The 25,180-nt window shown below is 33.9% G+C and overlaps 2 protein-coding genes and 1 pseudogene across 6 annotated transcripts; 1 reads left to right on the top strand and 2 right to left on the bottom strand.

Annotated features, from left to right (window-relative positions):
• Positions 1–1,940: 1,940 nt before the first annotated feature.
• Positions 1,941–23,734, bottom strand: LOC114169441 (protein yippee-like At5g53940). Of its 5 annotated transcripts, XM_028054589.2 has the most exons (7): positions 23,581–23,734; positions 23,305–23,461; positions 20,662–20,705; positions 18,403–18,477; positions 2,561–2,669; positions 2,319–2,374; positions 1,941–2,231 (listed from the first exon to the last, which is right to left on the bottom strand). In XM_028054589.2, exons 2-7 carry the CDS (start codon positions 23,398–23,400, stop codon positions 2,144–2,146), a joined length of 468 nt encoding a protein of 155 aa, XP_027910390.1. In that variant the 5' UTR covers positions 23,401–23,461; positions 23,581–23,734; the 3' UTR covers positions 1,941–2,143. The 5 variants fall into 5 exon arrangements, with proteins under 5 accessions (XP_027910390.1, XP_027910393.1, XP_027910389.1 ...); XM_028054592.2 differs by lacking the exon at positions 18,403–18,477 and having other exon boundaries at positions 23,581–23,727; XM_028054588.2 differs by lacking the exon at positions 23,581–23,734 and having other exon boundaries at positions 23,305–23,574.
• Positions 11,136–18,396, bottom strand: LOC114169440 (uncharacterized). The gene is made up of 3 exons (XM_028054587.2): positions 12,118–18,396; positions 11,922–12,040; positions 11,136–11,836 (listed from the first exon to the last, which is right to left on the bottom strand). The coding sequence occupies exons 1-3, from the start codon at positions 12,470–12,472 to the stop codon at positions 11,249–11,251; spliced, it is 1,062 nt and encodes a 353-aa protein (XP_027910388.2). The 5' UTR covers positions 12,473–18,396; the 3' UTR covers positions 11,136–11,248.
• Positions 15,557–16,717, top strand: LOC146881533 (protection of telomeres protein 1b-like; annotated as a pseudogene).
• Positions 23,735–25,180: the final 1,446 nt, after the last annotated feature.

Genomic DNA, 25,180 nt, shown 5'->3' with positions numbered 1-25,180 from the left:
TCTGCACACACTGTAGATTTTCCGATTGTGAAATTCAGAAATATGTTCTGGATTATTGTATAATATGAAAATATAATTTGGTCTTTTTTTATCTAGTTAAATAAATAAAATTTTAAATATATGAAAAGTTATTAAAACCAAATATTTCATTTCGACTGGTTTGATTGACTTAATCATTTAGATTTGACTTAATCCTATTTTTTCATTGATTTTATAATGTTTTAAAAGAATTATTATTATTAAAATAACTAAATTTTATTTGAGTCTTCTCTCCCATTTATTTTTTCTTTTTCATGAGTCTCTAAGTTAATCTCACTAAAAGACATGTTAGTCTTATTATAACAAATTATTATAGAGTACATGAAAAATTATCCTAGAGAGACTTACATGTTATATTGATAAATCTTTAAAAACAACACAAATTAAAAAAAACTAATGTTAAATACTATTTGTAATCAATATGTATTTATGGGTTCGTGATTGGTCGAATTAGCCGTGTTTTGGTATCTTATTCAATATCATGTCTGGTGTAGGTGTTCGAATCGGTGCTTCATGGGTACCTAATTATAGACTACATAATGGTCATGAATTAGATATTTTGAATCAAGATCCAATAAAACAGGTGGAATCTATAATTCATATCTATTTTAATAAGATCAACTTAATTTGAATATTTTTCATAACCAATTTAAATTCGAATAAATCTAGATAAAATCATTTTGTTAATTACATTAAGTATGGTGTGGGATCAATATAATAGAGTTAATGTGGGATCAACCAATGCAATTTGACATGCTTTTGATCCAATGCAATTTAATGTATCGACCGAACATAGACCCTTCTTGATTTGATCAATCTCGATCGCACCTAAGTCAAACTAAACTTGAACTCAATCAAACTCAACTCAATCTTGGCTTGAACCAACCTTATTCTAATTGGACTTAGCTTGACTAGATCCAACCTTAACTTAGCATGAGCTCGAACCAACTTGGTTAGACCAGGGTGCTCAACTAGGGTTTGACTGAATTTTCTCAACCTTGGTTTGGACTAACTCACCTTAACCTCATCCTGGATTGACTCAACTCGATCAGGACCAAGACTAATTTGACTTGACCTTAGCCTTGGCTAACTTGACACAACTTGGTCTTGGGCTAGTTCAATTTGACTTGAGATTAGGTCACTTAGCTAAACTTGGGCTAGGGATAACTTAGTTTGACCTAAACTAAGGCCAACTTGGCTCAACCTAGGTCTGAGTTGACTCACGTCAACTTAAGTCCGACCAACTTACTCAACTTGGGCTAGCATCGACTTGATAAAACTTGACTTGAGTCAACCTAGGCCAAGGCCAACTCCCTTTGACCTTTGCCCTAGCAAACTCAACTCAACCTGGATCTAACAAACTCACCTCAACTATAGATCAAGCTAGCTCGCCTCGACTTGGTCTCAAACCAACTCGCATCGATCTCAACTTGAGTAGACTTGGGTCAAGTGACTTGGCTCAATATGAGTCATCCCAAAACTTGGGGTTGAGCTAACTTAACTTGTTTTAAGTTTGGATTGCTTGACTTGACCTAGACTCAGGACGACTTAACTGGACCTTGGCTTGATCCGATTCATTTCGACATTTGGCTTAGATTAATTTGTCTTGAACTATATTTAAAACCAACTCAACTCGACTTTTAGTCTAAGGTGACTTGATCCAACCTTTACCAATTTAGTTCGACTTAGGCCTGAATCAACTTCACTCAACTTTGAAGCACATTGATTTTGGATATTTAAAATTCAAAAAATCATCTAATCTATATCCAATCCAAATTCAATTAAATTGATTCGACTTTGTTGCCGCATATCACATTTGAGCATAATATTGAAGGAAATTTAAAGGATATATGTCATTTTAGGAAGGTTCTAACCAAGATCTTTGCATGAAAGAAGGGAAATTCTGAAACAGCTTATTCATCTCTTTCTGTTTTCAAAGATGAAATACCATTGAGAATTCTACTAATTTTTACCTACTATTACTAGGAAATAGCATAACAAATTTTGATTTGAACATTTCCATGGTTCTACATTATTTTCATATATAAAAAACTATCCATTCCTCTTTTACATGATCTGATAAGTACAGGATACTTTAATATGATTAAGCATCTTCAGCATCACTCATGCTGACGCAACTCTCAATATGGAATTCAGCGGTAAAATCAATTTCATCAACAATCCTTCCTCTGCTACATGACAATGCCACAACATGCACAATCAGTATAACAAACTATGGAGGATAAAGAAGCATAACTCAAATTGTCACAACAATATACCTTTCAAGAACAAACTTCCCCTCTTTATACTTTTGGCTTCTCTCATGTGCAGACTCCTGAGAGAAAAATGCAATTTTAAAAAGGTCAAAAGTAATATAACAGAAAGCTGAAACAAAATAGTAAAGATAATGCATGAAAAACTTTCTGGTCATCCATGCAAATAAACGTGTAATAGATTTGACCTAAAGCACCCATTCAGATATTTTCTATACCAAAAAGAGAGAGGGCAGGAGGAGAATTACATATTTCCAGCCAACTATTTGACCACAGCAACAACAAAAGATATCTGCCACAGTATGCAGTCCAGAAAGCATCATCCTTTCCTCTAGCACTCCAATCGTGAAGTTCACACTGGATCATGGGGTTGAAGACAAAAAGCATACCCATAAGAATTGGAAACTTCAGACGTAGTTATATTTTCATCTAACAAAAACTAGATCAAACAACTCCTGAAAAATAGCCCAGTTAGGAAAGAGAGCTTAGCATGTTTCTGAAAGAGAAACGAAGCTTAAGCTCAAAAAGGGCGGTGTTGGATTAAGCTTGTGAAAAGGTTGGTAACCATCCTGATATTTCTTTAGCTATTTTCAAGGAATCTGTGATGAATCTTTCTGAAATAAGTTAAATCTAGGAAGGTCACAAGTTTAACCAACCAAATTACGCAAACAGAATAATGGCTAGCTAGTAATAAACCCTGATGTTGATTACCTAAGCATGCCTTTAATCTATTTCTCGTTTTCATTTAACAATAATGTGTGTGAAAAAAGAAATGCATTAGCAAGCATAAAGTTAAAAGACATTTTTGTTAGAAAAAGACTATAATATGAAGTTAAGCTAACTAATTCATGATTAGCTTTTTTTTTTCCTTTCCTGAGCCTAAGTCATTAGTGTTGGATATTAGGTATGAACTATTAATACATAAAATGAAATCATTTCAAATTAGCTTTGTTTTCTTTCTAGGCTCGTGTTCCTGACACTTCATGCATTGCTTCCCTATATTCACAAAATCAGTTAGAATAGGATACAAGTAAGCTTTATTAAAAAGTTATTTTGAATAATACTATTGAATATTGAGAAAAATCTCTCATTCACTATTGAGCACCACACTCTGTTTTGTGCCTCTTGGAATGGCTTATGGACCAGCAAACTATTTTTCAAGCTCTCCTTCCATAACATCAAAAAAGCTTGAATGGATTGAGCAGCTTCTATGGAACTTTGGTTTCTTGGCCAATGGTTCCATCATAACTTTGAAAAAGATCTAAGTGAGATCTCATAAGAAAACTCAGCACAATGGCAAAAGTTGGATTTTCTACTGTGTTCTACTATGGCAATCTATGGAACCCAATATATTGGGAACCCTCAAAACTTTCAAAACTTGCACAACTTTTTGGAAGAAGACTCAAAGTATCTTTGCAAATGACATTTGATGTCTATGATTCTACCCACAAGCAAGCACTTCTTCAACATGCAAATCATGTTATATGATGTCCGTTGAAATATAGGTGTAAATTTTGCACATTTATGGAATATATATTGGTTTGTAACACTATAAAATTAAGTGATTGGGATTAGGAGTTTATCAGGTAGATTTGCTCCTAATTTAGAGTCTTTAATTTTGGATATTTATTTCCTTTTATCATGATTTTGTTTTTTAAATACTTGTGTATTGTTTGTTTTTGTTATCAAGAAAAGTAATTCAATAGTTATTGCTTACACAATTTTTCACAATGTCTTTTGTTGCTGATGATTGTTATGCTATTGAAGAACTACATAACGATTTTTCACAATCTTCAAGATCTACGAAATCTTCAGCCATGTTATCTCCACGTTGAAAAGGTTGATGTGGAATTGGAGGAGTAAGTGCTGGTAGAGGACATCCTAAATTGCCACTCTCCCAAACAAAACCAATGTCTCCATATCTAAGGTTGTTGAACCAAAGTTTTGTAATGAGAGATATAAAAAATATGAGATTGAAATCTAGAGGTCTTGCACAATCATCTACAACTCCTAGTTTGTCAACAATTGACATTTCACAATCTGTGAAAAGTTGACTCATGGTTCTAATCATATTTTTGATAACACCTCTTTGTTCTCTTCTCTTTCCTTTTCTTATAAAGTGCACTTTAAGCTTAACTTAATTTCACAAAATTGATTTCTAAGGTGATGTTTACACCTACTTATATATTATAATTTGATATTATTTCTAGTCGATGTGAGATCTCCAACACCTTTCCTAAAACTTATCTCATAACCCTACCCAATGTATCTAAAGTTTCTTTTTAAGGAACTGGTCAAGTTTCCCTTTCTCCTTCTTTAAACTTAAAATTTGTTCTTCGTGTTCCACCTTGTCTCTTCAATCTTTTAAGCTCACATGGCATTCTACATCACTCTATTTGCCCTCACACACCTTAGCAAAACGACATAACTTGACATAGCTGTTAAATATAGAGAAAAATTGTAGAGTTAGTCTCCTTTTACATCTAAAATACACATAAGGTGAATATATTTATAAAAAGTAGTGATATAAGTTGATATGACAACCAAACATAAATATGATAAATAGAATATATTGTTATAAATAATATCAACAATATCTACCAATATCAAACAATGTCTATGTTTCCCTAATAAACAATAAATCCTACGTTTCCCTAATTAACATAAAACACAATATATCTAACACTCCTCCTCAAGCTGGTGCATATAAATCGTATGCAACTTGTTACAAATATAATCAATTCAAGATCCTCTTAAAAACATAGTGAAAATATATGCTAATTGATCTTGAGTTAACAAACTCAATCTTGATGTCTCTAGATACAATCTTCTCTCGAATTACTACGGTTATCTGAATAGTAAATACCATCAAACAAACTATAACTGATTTAATGAGCCATTCACAGTTTCACAGTCTAAATTAGTTCATACTTACACATGCATGGCTTAATGTTTGAGACAAGCATATGACTATTGGTAGGATCAAACAGCTAACATTTGTAACTGACTTGGGTCCAAAAAGAGGGGCAGAGTCCCGCCTTCAATTAACAAAATAAGTAAAATAACATAAAAAATAGTGGTATTTCACTTTCGCTGTTTCCAACTACCACTTATCTACACCTTTCAAGTCATTTCAAAAAGTCAGATTAGAGTCAAGCTCAATGTGTTTCGTCTTCTTGTGAAAGACATGATTAAAACTGATAGAGTAGTCTGATTATCACATATAACAGTCGTTTGAGTGACATCTCCAAATTGTAACTCTCTAAGAAATTGCTATAAGCCAAACAAGTTCACAAGTGGCTGAAGCCATAACTCTATATTCTGCTTCCGCACTAGATCTTGCCACAACATTTTATTTCTTACTTTTCCATGAAATCAAGTTACCACCAATGAAGACACAATACTTAGAAGTAGATGTTTTATCATGTCCAATCAGCATCTCAATAGAAAACAACTCTTGTATGGTTATTTGAACCATATAACAAACCTTTACGAGATCCTTTAATGTATTTTAATATACGAATGACTGCATTCCAATGTTTTTCACATGGAAAATTGAGAAATTGGCTCACCGTACTGACTGCAAAGAAAATGTCAGGACGAGTAACTATAAGGTAATTTAATTTTCCAATCAATCTTCTATACTGCTTAGGATTTGAGGCCACCCTGATTTGGTAGAAGTTTGGTACTAGGATCCATGGTGTGTCAACAAGTTTTGAATTCATCCACCAAGTTTCCTCCAAAATATTCAATGCACTTCCTTTGATATATAACAATACCATCATTGGATTGCGTTACCTCAGTACCTAAGAAATATCTGACTTTGCCAAGCTTTTCGGTTTGAAAATGGTGGCAAAGGTGTTGCTTCATCTGGGATGGCCTGATACTAACCAAGATGGGCTAAGGCTTCAATAACAAATTTTGGAATGGACACAAAAGAAATAAATGAAAGACATGTATAAAAATGTGAAGATAATCTATGATAACTCAAAGCAATATAACTTGGAGAAGGACTACGAGTAGAATTATACCTTTATGGAGTGAAATTGGAAGGTCAGAACAATTGTCGGAGCTAGAGGAGACAAAATAGTTGACACTTGAAGTGAGTCACTTGGTGGTTGTTGGGGACGATGTCTTCGACTATATACCTGAATAGACGGTGGAGGAGGAGAATCTGACGGTGGATTATGTACAACAGGAGGATCATATATAACAAGAATATTAACTAGAGACACACTAAAAGAAGAATGACCCTTGAATTAAAAAGAAAACTCATTGAAGGAAGATGACATCTACAAACACAAAATAATAGTTAAGAGAAGAAGAAAAACACTTGTATTCTTTTTGTGATCGAGTAAATCCTAAAAAACACATTTGTGTGATCTAGGAGATAGCTTATCAAAACCAGAATCAAAATTATGAACAAAACATGTAGACTAAAAAACTTTCAGAGGCAAGGGATGGAGAGATTCATGAGGAAATACAATAAAATGAGGAATTTTGTTATCTACAACCGAAGATGACATACAATTAATAAGATAACATGTAATAAGAATAACATCACCCTAAAAGGTTGAGTAACCTCACTATGAATTAAAAAGGTACCAGTTGTTTCAATAAGATGTCTATTTTTGCGTTCAACCACCCCATTTTGTTGAGGTGTATAAGCACATGTAGTTTGATGGAGAATGCCATTAAAGGCCATAAATTGTTTAAAAGAATTTGAAAGATATTCACAGCCATTATCACTTCGGAAAGTTTGAACAGAAACACAAAACGAAGGTTAAGTTTTATTATAAAAGGTTTGAAAGATATGAAATAAATAAGTACAACTAGAATAATCATCAATGAAAGTAACAAAATATTAAAAACCTAAACTAGACTTAATACTACTAGGGTCGCAAATGTTAGAGTGAACTAAGGCAAGAGGGGATGAAGCACGTTGTGAGACACTAGTAGGAAAGGAACTGTAGCTATGTTTCCTAATTGACACGACTCACACCAAACTAGACAACTTGGATAAGTTGGGAATAAGCTGTTGCAATTTGGCTAGACATGGATGACCTAACTAGGCATGAAGGAGAGAGAGAGATGGAGACTCCATAACTGTGTCAACATGTGTAGAAGGGCGAAGATATAAAGACCATGAGACTCAATCCGATGCCAATCACCTATCTTGAACTCCGATCGGATAAAAAAACAAAAGTTTTGGTAAGAGAAATAATACGATCAGAGAACAAATTAAAGACTATTGGATAATAAGTTAAAAGGACCCAGGGATATAAAGAACATTATTAATGGATCAAAAAGGAAAAAGGTTAACAGTCCCAACACCCTAAGCTAAAATCCTAGATCCATTAGCCATTGTAATAGAAGAAAAATTATTCGAAGAGGATAAAAAGGAAAACAAAGATTTGTTACCAGTAATGTGATTTATGGCTCTTGAGTCGAGAACCCAAGGACCAATAGACGAAGATTGAGTTAGACCAACAAAAGATGTACCTGTGCATGCAACAAAAGTAGTGGAACTAGTGGATTTACGATCCTTAGACCATTTAAGAAATTCATTGATAATAGCAGATTTGTTGGCAAGATCAGATGGAGGGGATCCACAGTAGATGGTTGTGAGGGAGGATTAGTCTGAGTAACAACAACCAATCAAGGAGGATAATCATGTAATGCATAACATCTATTAATTTTGTGGCCTAGCCTACCACAATGGTCATACTTGTTACGCCCTTTTCCTGGCTTGCGAGAGCGATTGCGATCCTCACGTTTAGATGCCAAAGCAATAAAATCATTGGAAAAAAAGGTGTGTATCATTGAGAGGTTTACATGGCTCATGCAAAAGGGTGGAATAAGTATAAATAAACTAAGGTATAATAGGGGAACTCAAAATCTGATCACATACATTTGAATATTTATTAGCAAATCTGTGTAAAGTCAAAACCATGAAGAACTTTGACTGTTGCACTAATTTTGGATAGGAGTAGACACAAGAGGTAATAACTCATTAAATTCACGAAGAAGATCATGCATCTTACCCAAAATAATCAGCCATAGGGTCCTAATTTCGAAAATGAACAATATTAAAAAGGTCGTAACAAACACTATAAGACATTGAGTATCATTGGTGTATATAATAATTTGCACTCTTCCAAGACTTCAGAACATGTTTCGTAGGCTGGAACATTTGTTTTAAAGAAGATTGGATGGTATATTTTTAGAACCATGCATACCTAATCATCGATTCTCTTCCAACGGGGAAATTATCAGGAGCAATATTAGTCACCTTTTAAGTAAGATGATGAAGATACTACTGACTCTTGAGCTAAAGTTTAATATTTGATGTCTAAGTCGTATAATTCGTGTCATCTAACTTATCAATGGGCAAGTGTGTTGGCACAAGCAATCTTGAAGCAAAGATTTGATAAAGCCAAGTGCATGAAGATCACATGTGTTTGATGAAGATTGATGAAGATCCACTTGAAGATTATGTTTCTAGTGTATTAAATATGGAAATAATGTGTTAAATGTAATGATTAGGTGTTATATCATGTTGATAGGCTATATGACATAAGTTAGATGTCTTGTTAGTCTTAGTGTGTCCTTCATAATCTCTTAAAAAGGGTTTTAACAAGTTAAAAGGCTTATTGTATATAGTTTCTAGTATGAATGTATTCAATCAGTTGAATTATTTCGAATGACTATATAAGCTGTGTTTTTGAGAGCAAAGGTACAATTCTGAGTTTTAGAGGGAGAAATCTTGTCATTCATCACTGAAAAACTCTCTCTCTATCTCTCTCTCTACAATGCACAACTACAACGTGTTGATTGATGATCTTGGTTTATCTTTGGGGCATTTTGGCTTGGGATTAGCTTGAAGAACACATGTATGGTTAGTTAGGGAGAGCCACCATCAGGTTTTGTAGTTCTTGTGCCTCTACTTGTTTGCCTGATGTGATTTCAGGTTTGTAAGTGTGATTCTTGCAGGGTGTTAGTCTAGATTTTTGTGAGTCAAAAATCTTGGGAGTTTCATTGTTCAAAAGTGTAATCTTGGTGTGTGATTTGTAAAACTTTTGAATATAGTGGAAATTAGGCTCATGTTTTGGTAAACTGGATGTAACTCGGTGATTGAGTGAACCAATATAAAAACAATTGTGCAATTCTCTTTCCTTCATTTCACTCACTTTGAATCACTCTAAAAACTCTAGAAAACCAAGTAATCAACTCTTTGTTGTGCTTTCATGTGTTCTTGTGTAATATGAGGTTGTATACTTGTTAGAAATATTGATTGAAACAAGTCTTGTATGTAAAAGTTTATTGTTTGAGTTAAATCTGCAAATTCTGCATTCTGCATAAATTCTAAGGATTTTAGCCGATTGATTTGAAATTTTAATCGACTATTTCATAGGCTTAAGAACAATTTAGTCTGCTGTTTTATTTTTTGACCGATTGAAATTGTACTAGTCATCAACTTTTGTATTCGAATTTCATTGTCTATTTGATTCAATCAAAAAGGGTTTTATGTTTTCGTAAAAGTTTTAAACAACCAATACAACCCCCTTTCTTGGCTTAAATCATCATTTCAAACTAATAAAGTGCAGACACAGTTAGTAAAGGCTGACGGGTCAAACACACAATGACATATGAGATATCAAATTTGAAAGTGGTAGCAGAAGATGTCATGGAGGAAAAGAGAGATAAAATATCCTAAAACACCAAAGAGCTCCAATCGGATCAACATGGCCAAATCCCGAAAGGGGATGAAGAGGTGATGCTGGCCCAGGTGATCGCTACTGAAGAGGAGTGGCCACATGTGGTGGCGAAACATGAGGAGGGGCAACTTTAAACGTCATGTGAGGGAATGGCTACTCTGATGGCGACGATTCTTACGAAGTGGAGATCGCTTGGTCGAGACGATCAAAATTGTGTGGTCGCCGATCGAAAGTAACACTCTGACAACAATTTCGATGGTGGTTGACGACGGCGACAATAGTTGCAATGGCAAAGGCGACGAAAAGAATCCAAAAAACCTAAAGCTCTGGTGACCATGTTAAATATATAGAAAAAATGTATAGGGTTAGTCTCCCTTGTGTCTAAAATACACATAGGGTGAGTTAAGAAGTGGACTGTAAGCCTAACTCAACCCCAAAAAATCGACTTTTAAGGGGAGGTTGTCACTCACACGTATATTATAAATTGGCTTTATCTCTAGTCGATGTGAGATTTCCAACACACCGACACGCTGAGTTATATACATCTCGAGCATGACACAAGACATTATTGGGTGGTCCAATAGTGAGTGGACCAATTTGCCCAAGAAATCTGTAACAATGGCTTTGAAACCATTACATTCAAATAATCCAAGTAATAGTTTTAGCTTTCTTCTAAACTTTTCAGCGTCAGGATAACCATAAAAAAATGTCTCCTCATCCTCAACAATTATATAAGCACAGATTCTTGTAATTGCATCCTCTAGTGTTAGTCGCATTCAATATATCCCAATAGTAGAAGAGAATAGATTTTCATCTTGGCATAGAGTTGTCATTACCTCTGAATGAGTGAGTACGCTCATTAAAGTAACATGTGTAATACGATCATGATGAATGACTGTAATCAAGGCTCACGGAAGCTCAAACAAGGTATTCTAATGTTAAAGATTGTCTCTCATTAGCAGTGTTATTGATATCGGATAACGGAAAATATCGGCAACCCCAAAAACCTTTATAAAGTTATAACGGAAACCATAACGGGTTATGGCGGAAGTAATTATAACGGAAACCATAACCTTTATAAAAAAAAATATAATACCACCACATATAATTTTAATGAAAAAGTAATGATGTTATGTATAAAAATTCAAAACACTACAAATTTAAAGTTCAAAACATAAAATAGCAAAAAATCATTAAATGTATGTATTAAGTCTCTTTCTAATCATCATATTCTTCTTCAATTCCAACATAATTGTCTTCAATGTCATCATCCAATGGGGCATATCCCTCCTCCTCTTCCCCTTCTGAGAGACTCTTGTCAAAGTTAAGTAATCTTTCAAACTCGGAATCAGAGCTATCATGCAATTCATTTTGAACTTGAATTTGAGTCCTCTCTTTACCCTTCTTAGATTGTGTTGGAGTTGGAGTTGGAGTTGCACCTGGACCTTTCTTAGAAGCATGGGAAGATCCAATAACAATACCATCACTTGATGGTTGCTTTCTTTTATTAGTTGTTTGTCTCCTTATATAAACTACTGGTTCTCCAATACCTGAAGCTTCATAAACAGTTGCCCAATTAAGAGCGGGATCATTATGAAAAACCAAATCATTACCTCCCTCTTCATTATCGTTATCATCATCAACTTCTCCCACTAACCACTCATTACATTCATCAATGTCATTCAATAAAATAGGGCCTGTTTCATCCCTAATATTGTATCTTTGAGCAAGTTGTTGATTATACTTTATATAAACCAAATCATGCAACCTTTTGTGGTCCAGTCTATTCCTTTTCTTTGAATGAATCTGCAATGTGAATAAGTAATATGTAAATTAATTTCTTTCTACAACTTACAAACTAATATAATAATGAAATGAGTTGTCTTATTACTTGCTCAAAAACACTCCAATTGCGCTCACATCTCGATGAACTACATGTCAAGCTTAAAATCTTGATAGCTAGTTTTTGTAAGTTTGGAGCTGCATGCCCATAATTCTTCCACCATTGAGCTACACAAGCAATGAAAGTAGCTTAGAATGTAACCATTATATCTTAGCACAATTTAAAAAGTGTTTAAGTGTCTCACCTGGGGCTGTGGTTTTCCTTGATTCTTTGGCAAAATCATCACCAAAGAGTCCATTTGCACTCTTATAAAGAGGCAACTCAGTTAAAATTTTTTGTTGCACATCTTTACTTGGCACCAACCTCCTAATGCAATCATATAATCCATTTGTAACTTCCAAATCATATTCCATGTCTGGGTTGGAATAAAAGAACTCTGGGTTCAAAAAGTGACTAGCAGCATGCAAGGGGCGATGAAGTTGACATGTCCATCTATTATCAATAATTGTAAATACATCATTGTATTTACTTTCATCGTTGTTGAACGACTTCATTATTGTTTCCTTGGCTTTCTCCATTGCTTCATATATATAACCCATAGCTGCTTTTCTTTCCCATCAACTAAACGAAGCACATGAACAAGAGGAGCCATGACTTTGAGAGTAAATACTACTTGATTCCAAAATGAAGGCATAAGAACAATTTTTGTAGCCTCCCTCCCCTTGGTTTCCTTTGATAGCTTGTTATTGCTCCATTCATCAGAAGTGAACATCTTTCTCAAACTTCCATTCTCTTGATGCAACCTTTGTAATGATAAATAGGAGGTAGCAAACCTTGTAACTGCATGTCTTACTAATTCCCTCTTATTTGTAAATTGTCTCAACAAACTCAAGGTACTAGAATGGCTATAAATAAAGCCAACAAGACTAATTCCTCTTTGAATTGTCTTCTTTATCAAAGGAAGCTTTCCAATATCCTCAAGCATCAAATCTATACAATGGGCAGCACAAGGAGTCCAATAGAGATGAGGTCTTTTCTCTTAACAACTTACCAGCCAACACATAATTGCTCCCATTATCTGTTATAACTTGAACAACATTTTCTTCTCCAATTTCCTCCACAAGGGAATCAAGCATCTGAAATAGTTTTTCTCCTGTCTTCACAAAGTTTGAACCATCAATGGACTTGACAAACATTGTCCCTGCAGGGGAACTCACCAAAAAGTTAATCAAGCATTGTTGCTTTCGATCAGTCCATGCATCTGACATAATAGAGCAACCATGTTTGCTCCACTGCAATTTATGATCTTGCAACAACTTTTCAATGTACTCAACTTCCTTGTTGAGAAGCGGAACTCTGATTTCATGATAACTAGGCGTGGGTAAATTGGGTCCATAAGCACCTATGGCATCAATCATATTTTGAAAACTTTTCAATTTCACAAGGTTGAATAACAAGCCTGCTTGGTACCAAAATCGAGCATGTCTCTTTGATGTTAGCTTGCCTTAGTTTTTCCTTTTTTCTCTTCTCTATCACAGCGGCTGGATTTCTGCAAAACATATCCATTGGTCTTTTCCTTCCACCACTATTTTTCCCTTTATCATTGCTAGCCGTAGAAATTTCAACTTCATCTTCACTCTCATGGTTATCATTGGTTGCATTATATCTAAGATTGATAGAGGAGCTATCTGCTTTTTCTTTATATAATTTTCAAAGTTCTTCTCTCACATTTTTCGGAGTCTTGGTGCAAGCAGCAACATTGCCCTTTTTTGCCATGAGATGTTCTTTTGCTCTAGTAACTCCTCCTTTTATGACTTTCGCACAATAATTGCAAATAGTTGTATTTAAATTTGATTCATCCATCGGATGACAATATTTCCATCCCGGACTCCTTTGGGATGTTCTTGAAGGATCATTATCATTGGCCATTATTATTGCTGAAAAATAGGTATATTTTTTACAAAATAATTATAGTAAAATTAGACAAATAGAAAAGATAAATAAAAAAAATAAAAAAAAAACAAACTTGACGGTGGTGGCTGGCGACGGTGGCGATCGGCGGCGGTGGCGGTCGGCGGCCGGTGGCGGTGGTGGCCGGCGGTGGCAGCTGGTGGTAATGGGTGGCAGCTGATTGCAGTGGTGGCAGCGGCAAGTAGGAAAACTTTAAGGACTTTTGGTATTGAATAGAATAAAATAGTGGAGAATGAAGAAAGTTTTACACAAGACTAGGTTAAATATTAGTTTAATGGGCCACACTTAGATTTTAAAAAATAAATATGGTAATTGAAAAAATAAATATGGTAACTAAAATTATGGTAGAAAAATAAAATCATAAGAAAAAAGTAATTTGGACGTAATCAAATTTTTAAGTTTATTATCTGGGAATAGAATAAAAACAGAATCAGAGTTGAAATGAGGTAACAATGAAAAAATATGGACGTGTTTGATCGTGGCTGATTATTAATGAATATTAAATGGGTGAATGAAGAAATTTGGATGGTCAGTGTTGAAATAAGGTAACGGTGTACGTTTGATCAATGCTGAATATTAATGAATATTAAATGGGTGAATGAAGAAATTTGGATGCGGAAGTGGGCCAAGGCCCAATTTCAAACCAATTAGGTTTATTAGGTTTAGGTTTTTAGTTTTTGGCTATCTTCTCTTTCTTCATGCAACCAGCTGCAACCAACACGCCACTGCACAACTTCTTTCTTCTCCTTCTTTCTTCTCTTCTCTTCTCCTGCTGTCCGAGATTTTCGCCACGAGCAACCGCCACCCGCCACGCAAATTCCGATTCGCCCCCGTCTTGTTATGGCGGCTGGCTGGAAAACCGCTACCGGTTTCCGCCATATCGACGCCATGGTCGATATTAAACAACACTGCTCATTAGACAACCTTTGATGTTCTATAATGAGTTGATCTTTGTTTTGTTTATATCGAAGTTTTTTAGTAAGGATAAAAACACCATGCCACAATCGAACATGCAATTTAAGATGCATATTTGTAATCTTGACCCATTTACCAGTGCTTAAAAGGTGGAAGTGACTCTTCTTAATACCTTTCCTAAAAACTATTCTAAGGATGGATCCAACAATTAGGAAAGTACATAAAATATCTCTTTGCAAAGGCGAAGGTTCCAGTTGAGCTTAAAGTTTATCTTATAGGTTTGAATGTATGACATTTGGTTGGGTATCAATATTATCCCAAAAAAAGATAAACCATCGATCTTTTGCAGCCTCACTATAGTAAAAGAGGATGTTGCATGTCAATTTAATGTAAGTTTCTTCCTTCATTTCAATGAACATAATAAATTTACTAGAATCTTCATGAACCTAAAATTGGCGAGCCATTTTCTCAGCTTATCTATGAACATTTTGTCTTTATGTTCGAGTTGAAATTTAAAATAAATTTGATAAAGGTCAAAGTCATCATCATCTTTGCCTAAATACAAGCAACTAAGGAACAACATATTTTGAAAGCAACATTTACTTCCCTATGCTATTTGTTTACCGAAACACAAAAAAGTTGATCTATAAAACTCTAACAATGGCTCTAATACCATCACATTCAGATACTCCAAGTAATTTATTTAGCTTTATTCTTAACTTTTCAGCACCATGATAACCATAAAAAAGTATCTTTCCATCGTCAATAATTATATAAGCATGAATTTTAGTAGTTGAATGAGCTACATTCTATATTTTCCAATAGTAGAGAGCATAGATTTTCAGATTGACATTGTTATTGAAACCACCTTTGCAAAGATAAGAATAGACACAAATTATTGTTGTGTCCTCAGAATAATTGATGACACACATCCGATGTCAGCATGTCTATCAACATTTTTACTGCAAATAGTGAAAATTTTCACCTTGATGCTGCAGTTGGGGATGTAATTCAACTATGTTGTGTTTTGGCAAAAGCATATAATAGAAAATAAATGTTGCTTTCAAAAAATGTTGTTCCATATTTGCTTTGTATAAAGGCAATGATGATGATGACTTTGACCCTTATCAAGTTTCTTCTAAATTTCAACCCTGATATAAAGCCAAGATGCTCATAGATAAGTTGAGAAAATGACTTGCCAATTTCTAGCTTCATGAAGATTCTAGTAAATTTCGTATGTTTAGAGAAATGAAGGAAAAAACCTACATTAAATTAACATGCAAGATCCTCCTTTACCATAGTGAGGCTGCAAAAGTTCAATGGTTTATCTTTGCCTGGATGGAACTAATACCCAACCAAATGTCATACGTTTAAACATATAAGATGAACTTAAATGTCAACTCATTTACACCTAGAACTATCCTCTTTGAAAAGAGAGATTTTATGTACTTTCCTAATTGTTAGATCCATCATTCAAATAACTTTTTGAGAAAGGTGTTCAAAAGAGTCACTTCCACCTACTAAGCATTGGTAAATGGGTCAAGATTATGAACATGTGTCTTAAGTTGCATGTTGGACTGTGACATGGTGTTTTTACCTTTACTATAAAACTTCGATATATACAAAACAAAGATCAGCTCATTGTAAAACACCAAAGGTTGTCTAATGAGAGGCTATCTTTAACATAAGGAAGAATGTCTTGTTTGAGCTTTCCTGAGCCTTCACCGATTACACTTAATCATTATAACCGTATGACACCTGTTACTTTAATGAGTGTCCTTACTCATTCAGAGGTGGTGGCTATATTCAAGTGTGTTGCTTGGGTGGTAGCAACAATGTCATGCCAAATTAGAAATCTATGTTCTCCTACTGGGAAATATAGAATGTGGCTAACACTAGAGGATTCATCTGCTAGAATTCATGTGTTGGAAGTATCATTTCAACTGGAGATAAGATAAATTTACAATATCTAAGTGGGTGCAAATCTTAAGTTACAAGTTTTACAAACCTAAACTTCACTTCTTAATATGGTGAATATATTTATAATAAAGAGTGATACAAGATACCAGTAACTTCTAGCCAAAGTTTAATGTTTGATGTCCAAGTCAGAGGTATTAGAATTGGAAGAGGCAATAAAGGACATCATGGAGGAAGAGAAAGAAAAAAACCCTAAAACACCAAAGAGGTATGATTGGATCAATGAGGTTAGGTCTAGAAAAAGGATGAAGAGGTGATGTCGATGTAGGTTATTACTATCGGAGAGGAGTGGTGATGAATCCACCCAAAGCCCATTACATGGCCCACATTCACCTCAAGGCCCAAGCCCAATCGAAGGCATAATAAGAAGCATGTTAAGAAAGATTTAAATGGGCTTCACTCAAGATGGCCAAAATCCTCATGGGCTTCAAATTCTCTCTTCATGGGCCAAGGAGGATGTTAAAATATGAGAGGTTGCATGTCAAAGTATTAGTATAGACTTTAATTTTGGCCCACTTGTTAGGCCATGCTTTATTAAGGGCTATTGAACTTGTTGACTAGCTTGCAAATTAGGCTAATTCAAGCACAATTGTGCACTTGGCCAAGAATTATTCTTCAAGACTCATCTCCACATGGTGCCAGGCATGAACCAAGCATGAGACATGTGAAGGATGCCACTTGGCGCGTGATCCTTGTCTCCTTTGCATCCAATGGTTTCATGAGCAACTTGGAGAGCAAACCATGCATTTACATTTCATTTCCTTCTCAGTTTCCATACATTAAGGAAGGCTCCTCTATTATAAATGAGAGCTTCCTATACTTGTGTAAAGGTTACTCTTTGAATGGTAATTGATAGATGTTGAGAGCACTCCACATAATTGCCTTGAGAGTCATTACTAGACTAAGCTGCTACCTTAGCTCCTCTAGCCTCCTTCCATAGGATAGTCTCCTTCCTAGAGCTCCACTTCCATAAATCATATCATTGCTCATGGACCTTCAACCTTGCTCCATCATTCTGCTGCCTCCATGGAGTTCCTCCTCTCCAAATCCATGCTTGGAGCTCCATCAAGTGGCAATGTGCCGCCCCGTGCAACGGCAAAATGGGAGGAGACGCGACTTTGAACAATGCGTGAGGTAGCGTGACTGCTCTGATGGCGGCGGTTCTTGTGGCATGGGGGTTGCCTGGTTGAGACAATCAAAACCATGTTGCCACCGGTCCAAACCAACACTCTGATGACAGCGGCAATGGTGGCAACGGTTGCAGTGGTAGGGGCGAAGAAAAAAATGCCAAAAAAAACTTAATCTCTATATACCATGTTACATATAGAGAAAAACTATATAGGGTTAATCTCCCTTATGTCTACAATACATATAGGGTGAATATATTTATAATACATAGTGATATAAGTATATATGGCAATTAAGCATAAATATGGTAAATAGAGGATATTGGGACAAACAATATCAACAAATATCAAACTATGTCTATGTTTCCCTGATAAACAATAGATGTTATGTTTCCTTAAGTAACATAAAATATAATATATCTAACAATCACAAACACTTGGTGCAAATATACATGTCCTTCATTGTTGATGCTATCCTATATATTTGTTTTCTTATTAAGAGAATGTCCTTTTATTCTCATGACAGTAAAATTCCTCACTCTATTCTATTTCCAAACTGATCTTTCATATTTCTCCTAGTGTTTTTGGTTGTGTAAGCTTTCCTCATGACATGTCTGCATGTTTGGATAAAACATCAATTAGAGTCATCAAATATGTTTTCATAGGATTTTCTTATCATAAAAAAATGATAATTGTGGTACTTTTTTGAAACAAAAAGGTATTACATGTCTGCTAATGTCACCCTTTTACACAAAATCCTTTTTTCCCTACTTTTGTATACGATATTTATTTTGTCCAACAAGTCCTACATATGCCATTTGTTGAGTCTTTTATTCTTGCTAATGACAACCTAAATTCCATATTGAATTTGCTTGAACCATCATCACCACCTCTTATTACCCATCAATGGAGGAACCAAATAAGTAGTCCAATGCTCCAAGATGAGTCTTCTTCATAAGGTTCTTCTCCATCATCACTCAATAACATGACTTCTATAATGATGACTTGAGTTGGATCATTGCTTTATGAAGAGGTATTCATTTTAATCGTAATTTACAATTTTCTTAGCTATTACAAGTTGTCCCTACCTATTTTCATTTATTTTCTTTGTTTCTTTTGTTCCTATTTTAAAGAATGTGATAAAAGCACCTAATCATCTTGGATGATGACAAGCCATGATTTTTGAAACGCAAGCTCTTGAACATAATAATATATGGGAGTTAGTTCCTCTTATATTCAAGATAAAGACGATTGGTTACCATTGTGTATGTGTATGTGTATATGCCATTAAAGTTGAACCCAATGGTGAGGTTAATCACCTCAAAACTTGATGGTGGCCAAAGGATACACTCAATGGCCTCAATTACAACAATACTTTCTCTCTAGTGGAATAAATGACTATGGCATGTCCTTTTCTTGCCATGGTAGTTATTCATATTAGTCTCTTTGTCAATTAGATATTAAAAATGTTTTTAATCATTGTGATATAGAGAAGGAAGTCTACATAGAGCAACCTCCTTGGTTTTATATTTTGCAGCTTGTTCTTTGGTCTCAAGCAATCTCCATGTGCTTGGTTTGGAAAATTTAGTCACATTGTCAAATTTAGGCTGAAATTTGGTCTCAAGCAGTAAAGGTAGATCATTCAATTTCTATGGTCATGCCCCCTCTTGATAATGTGTGTATTTAATAGTGTATATTAATGATTTAGTCATTATAGAGAATGATGTTACTAGAATCTCTAAGCTAGAAGAACACTTATGCAATCATTTTCAAACCAAGGATTTTAGAAGTCTCAAATACTATTTGTATTTTCATTGGAAGAAAAATTATTTCTTGGAAAAGTAAGAAATATGTAGTTGCCTATTCAACTGCTGAAGCTGAATAAAGGGCAATGACATCTCTCACTTGTGTGCTTGTATGGGTAAATCAATTCCTCCAAGAACTAAAATTGTGAGATTCAACAAATGAAGATGTATTGAGATAACCGAGAAATTCTTTACATTGTTTCTAATCTTATGTTTCATGAGAGGACCAAACAAAAGAAATGTACTATCATTTAATTCGAGAAAAAGTTGTTATTTAAGGAATTTGATACCAAATTTGTCAAATCTAATGATCAATTTACAAATGTGCCAAATCATTGAGAGGGCCTTAGATTGAATTTATTTGTTCCAAACTTAGTACATACAATCTGTATGCTCCAACTTGCAGGGGGAATGTTAGAATAGGTTTAGAATAGGCTAAGTAAGCTTTATTGAAAAGATGTTGAGTTGTACCTATTTGTACCAAGGTTCCTAGATTTGCCTTTACCTATTTCTACTCTTTCCTTTTCATTGTTGTATCACATATAAGTTTCTGTATAAATATAATAACCTAGGGAGACTTTTCAAGCTATCTGAAATATATTTTCTCCGTTTTCTATTTTTCTAAAGTATGTCAAAATAATTAACATAAATAAAAATATATGGCATACAAATTGAAAGTACAACATCTTTCATTTTAAATATACTACCAATAAATTCTCATATCCTGTACAAATGGTTTAAATGCCTCAGTCTAATACTCCAACAAAAAGTATTACCAAATGAAAAATACGTAATTTCATCCAAAAGTTTAACTTCGCAAAATATGACCATCATAAGTTTTAGACTTCCAGTAGTATCAAACTATGCTTTAATGGAACTTTTAACTAGTATTATGAAAACACTAAATAACATTACTCACAAGACTATTATGTTACTGTATACTGCAATCATTACTTTTAAACACAAATGGATTACAATTGAAAAAATACTCACACATTATTGAAGAGATATGCTTTTCCCCGCTGGCAATAAAATGCCTAAGAAGAATAGGAACCAAATATTAAGATGTGAAGTAATTTAGTCCAGCATAACAATTACAGTAACGTTCTGGTAGAAACCAAGCAAAACCTAGAAGACAAAGATTATACATTCAATTAGAAGCAGGAAAGGTTAATTTTCCATTTCCCCTTATAGTTTACATCTCATCTAAATACTTATATTTTAATTAAAATAGCTACTCATACAGTATATGATAATCTTGAAAAATAAACACCATAAAAAGATGGAATGAGAAACAAATATTATGTTTTATAATTATATAAATAAGGAGTAGATGCAATCTAATACAACGTATCTAAACTATATATGCATTATTATAAACAATTTCATTTTTTCCTATGTCATATGTTTTTTATTGGAGGACATCAAGTCTCCACTGTCTATTGTATTGATTCCATTTTCTTAATATAAATGAAGCATCTATGTTGTCTTAGAAACACAGAGTTTTAGCTCTCTCTCTCTCTCTAACAATAAGAAAGGACATATTACACTAGTGTCAGTGATTTTTTAAGATTTCCCCCTTAATGGTCCGAAAGACATTACAGTATGTATACTAGTTCTCCAAAAAACAAACAACCTTGTGAAACCCTATAAGGGGATTACCTCTACGCAGGGTATCATGTAAACTCTCAAGAAACCACAATAGGTAGAATTAAGACAGTCATCCCGTCAACAGTTAGAAAGACACATGTAAGTTCTTACTGAAGCCTTTTTCTAGTCATATAACAAAGGACCCTCTTTTCACATCATTGTAGCATAATTTTTGAGACAACATATTGATGCTGTGATAATTTCTACCAATAAAGGGGACAAATACTAAGTGAACTCCTCTATTAGCATATCAACCTGCTGTTACAGATGTAATATAAAGTGTTCATCTGTTTTTACCCAATGGATTAAAAATTTTGTCATAGTTAGTTCACCATAGTATCAAATGTTCTGTGGTTAATTAAGTTATGCATGCTTAAAGCCAAAAGAGATCTTGTTTGAGAAGCACGTAAGATTTGATATAAAGTCATTCTTATGTCTTCAATACACAACTTAAGCTTTTGTAGTAATTGCTTCATCAAACTTAAGCAGTCTTATCCAATTATTTCTGAATTTGAAAATTTATCCTCAATATTGAAGTTATAGAGTGAACTAAATTCTCTTGACCGCAGATTGCAATCTTGTCAGCGTACCTTCAATTTATCCATGAACAAGAATATATAGCAAAAGGACTAAAATGAAGGATATTGACAATTCATGCAACAATCCAGTATTTCCCAATAAGATTTGTTGCCATCCTTCATTGTCAAAATAGATGACCCATGAAGTTATTATATTGTAGGCAATCCCCACTCCACAAGGAGACAATTGAAGGATATAAGCCTTTTTTTTTTCCACCAAATTAGCCAGAGTTCTTGTTTTCAATAATGGTAGGAGCTGCAATAGAAATGTTGATGAGAATATCATACTTCCACAGGGATTTTGTACAAGATAACTTAAGAGATGAATATATGATATTGCCACTAATGATGTTCTGAGTTCTACTAAGAGTAAACTTTTCCAACTGAATGAGAAATATAACCATCAACTGTCCTATATGTAACTGTTAATTGTAGCTGTCTTTGCCACAAAAAATCCCAATGACCACTCAATCAAATTCAAGAAGCTCTGGGTACCATTGAACAGACCTCAAAATGCATCAAGTTCTCCAACTTATTTAGTATAATCATATAAATCCATTTTCCACGAAACCAGATGATTGTTAGATTAGCAGGAATCTTACTCAATAAACTTTGATACAAATTTAGACATTAAGTGCAAGGTGTAACTTATCACTGGGTTTTTAAATCAATAACCCTGCCATCCAGATTTTGTTTGGAATGATGCAAATTCAAATTAGAAATTTGAAGGCAGTAGTCAAGGTCCAATCTTCTATGACTCTAGGTTAATAACCAGTTTGGTCCATCGCAGAAAGATATGGTGAAAAATTAAGGGATGATTTTAACATCCAAAAAGTCAATTTTTTGCTATTTCCCAATGATGAACCCAAGGCTTTTAGAAAAATAAGTTTGCAATCATAACTTCAGCTGCAATGTTTGGTTTTTTCGTATCTCCGCATCATACTTGTAGTCCCATCAATTGTACTTGTTCACAATTTTACACAATATCAAGGATATCGATAAATTCATCACCGTATGACCACAAATTAAAATATTGGGTAGACCAAACCGATTGCAAGGACCAAACATTGTTCTTTGCAGTTGTAGTAAATAAAACCCACAATTGTAAAGGCTTCACACCCAACTTAGCATAAATAATCGATTCATCAAAGCTTGATTTCTAACAATCAGGGAAATTCTTCTAGCATATAATCACATCTATCAAATCTCACAAACCCAATAGAAAAACACATAATATTTTCACATATTGACATAAGAAAACTGAAATGAAAAGACATATTTTTCTTAAAATCAGGAAAAAAAATTGCTCTTTTATGCTGGTTTCATCTCACAAACCCCATCTCAAACAACAATATTAGATAAAACATTATTTAACATTGAGTAAAGTTAGAAAGAGAGAAAACCGTACCCGAGAGATGAGATCATCGGTAAGGGCTAGGTGGGTTTTGCAGGACTTGCAACCGTAGGACTTGCCCTCCAGCTCCACCGTGAAGATTCTTCCCATTTTCTTCGGTTTTGAAAGACAACCTCTGATGTCGCCACCACTCACTATTTTTCAACATTCGCTTACCAAGGTAAAGAAAAATGAATTATACAATTGACAATTCGTATGAATTATGACGACAAAGAGACATCTGAAGGATTCTAGCAAGAGAGAGAGAGAGAGAGAGAAGAAAACGCTCACGTGGTATTGAGTTACTGGTAGAATGAAAATTTCAACCAAGATTTTTTCTTTAATTTTTTTTCATCGGTTTTTCTTCCTAACGATAATTTTATTTACATCGTAACTGATGGCCCGTTAATTCAATTCGCACATAAACAATTCTTCTTAAAATAAATCTTAATCAATGATTGCTTTGACAGTTGTAATAATTGTTCGCTTCATTAGTTTCCACGAGAAGGAACAATTAACTCTCCTGATTTTGTTTTTCAATGTTTGTATAATTTTAATTTATTTTAATTAATCTTTTAAAGCTTGCTAGTTTGAAGTAATTTTATTATATGTTAAGATACATAATTTAACTTCATAAAATTGAAAATATTTTATTAAAAGAACTAAACTTTCATAATCAATTAGAATAAATTAAATTTTGAGGTCTCTTGAAAAAATGTTAAATCTAAAGATAAACTAAAAAAAGAAAAAAAAATCATTGTATATACTTATAACTAGTCTTTGTATATGCGCATTGCACGAACATTATTCTAATAATATTTAATATTTAATAATAAAAGTATATAAAATTATTTATATATGATTATTTGAAATATATATCTTTATTTCATAATATTATATGATTTTGTTTTAACTTTGTTATGCAAAAGAAAATGTAACTTTTGTTGTGTTTCATTGTTAGAGAAAGTAGTGATGTAGACAAATCTATTACAAATAACACGAAATATGTAACATCCCATATAATATTGAAAACTAAATAAAAAATTCAATAATTAATAAAGATAAATCCACATACTTATTTAGTATTTATACAATCATCCAAAGGGATTTAACTATACAAACATGAGAAGAAACTTAAGGATTGAACCACTAAGAGTTTCTATGAAAACTATACACACCTCTTGTTTAGTTGGTGTTCTCGACCAACAACTACAAGGTTAGTAAGCTCTCTGACTCTGGGTTTGTTGAGCGAGTAGATACTCAAATAACAACTCCCAAGTCAGTAAGTCCCTAACTTTGGATTTGCTCAGCGAGTGGACTATCGCTCAACGACTCCCAAATTAGTGAGCCTACCTTTAGAATCGTTGAGCGAGTTCATCCTCGATCAGCGAGTCTGCATAATTCTGCATATTAGGATTGTACAAAATCTTGCATTATCAGTCTAATTTAAGAAGTCTACTAGTACCCCAAATACACAACATGTCAATTACAATTCATAACATTCATCAACTTAAATTATCACATTAGCATTTCATATCAAACACCATTTCAAGACTTCATCATACAACCTAAATTATGCAACACTTGGAGATATAACTCCCAATTCAACAAGTGAAACCCATCACATAGTTCAATCATTTAGGTAATTCATAGTAAAATCATGATGTTAGTGATTTCAACATGTTTATAAGATAAAACAATACAAATAGCTTCCCTTACATGGTGAAATTCCTCAACGGACTCTAACAATGCCAAAACCTTTCCTAAGCCACAAGGTACTCTATCTACAAATAGAAATACTAGAAAAATGATCAGATCATATACTCGTGATCATTGATCAATAGCAAACCAAACATAAAACTAAAGGAACACGTGCAACCTCAATGAGAGA

Source organism: Vigna unguiculata, chromosome 11, assembly GCF_037176805.1.
Source record: "Vigna unguiculata cultivar grain cowpea cultivar isolate G323 ecotype 2 chromosome 11, ASM3717680v1, whole genome shotgun sequence".
Lineage (NCBI taxonomy): Eukaryota > Viridiplantae > Streptophyta > Magnoliopsida > Fabales > Fabaceae > Vigna > Vigna unguiculata.
The sequence above is the reverse complement of the archived record's forward strand: the minus strand, read 5'-3'. Positions and strand labels throughout refer to the sequence as shown.

Excerpts from the sequence above, each read along its gene's own strand:
- LOC114169440 (XM_028054587.2), bottom strand. The coding sequence starts at position 12,472 with ATGGGTTATATATATGAAGCAATGGAGAAAGCCAAGGAAACAATAATG. Across the intron at positions 12,041-12,117 it reads AAGGAAAACCACAGCCCCAG|CTCAATGGTGGAAGAATTAT; the intron begins GTGAGACACTTA and ends TTGCTTGTGTAG. Across the intron at positions 11,837-11,921 it reads ATTGGAGTGTTTTTGAGCAA|ATTCATTCAAAGAAAAGGAA; the intron begins GTAATAAGACAA and ends TTCACATTGCAG.
- LOC114169441 (XM_028054589.2), bottom strand. The coding sequence starts at position 23,400 with ATGGGAAGAATCTTCACGGTGGAGCTGGAGGGCAAGTCCTACGGTTGC. Across the intron at positions 18,478-20,661 it reads GCATATCTCTTCAATAATGT|ACATGTCATGAGGAAAGCTT; the intron begins GTGAGTATTTTT and ends CCAAACATGCAG. Across the intron at positions 2,375-2,560 it reads AAATAGTTGGCTGGAAATAT|GAGTCTGCACATGAGAGAAG; the intron begins GTAATTCTCCTC and ends TTTTTCTCTCAG.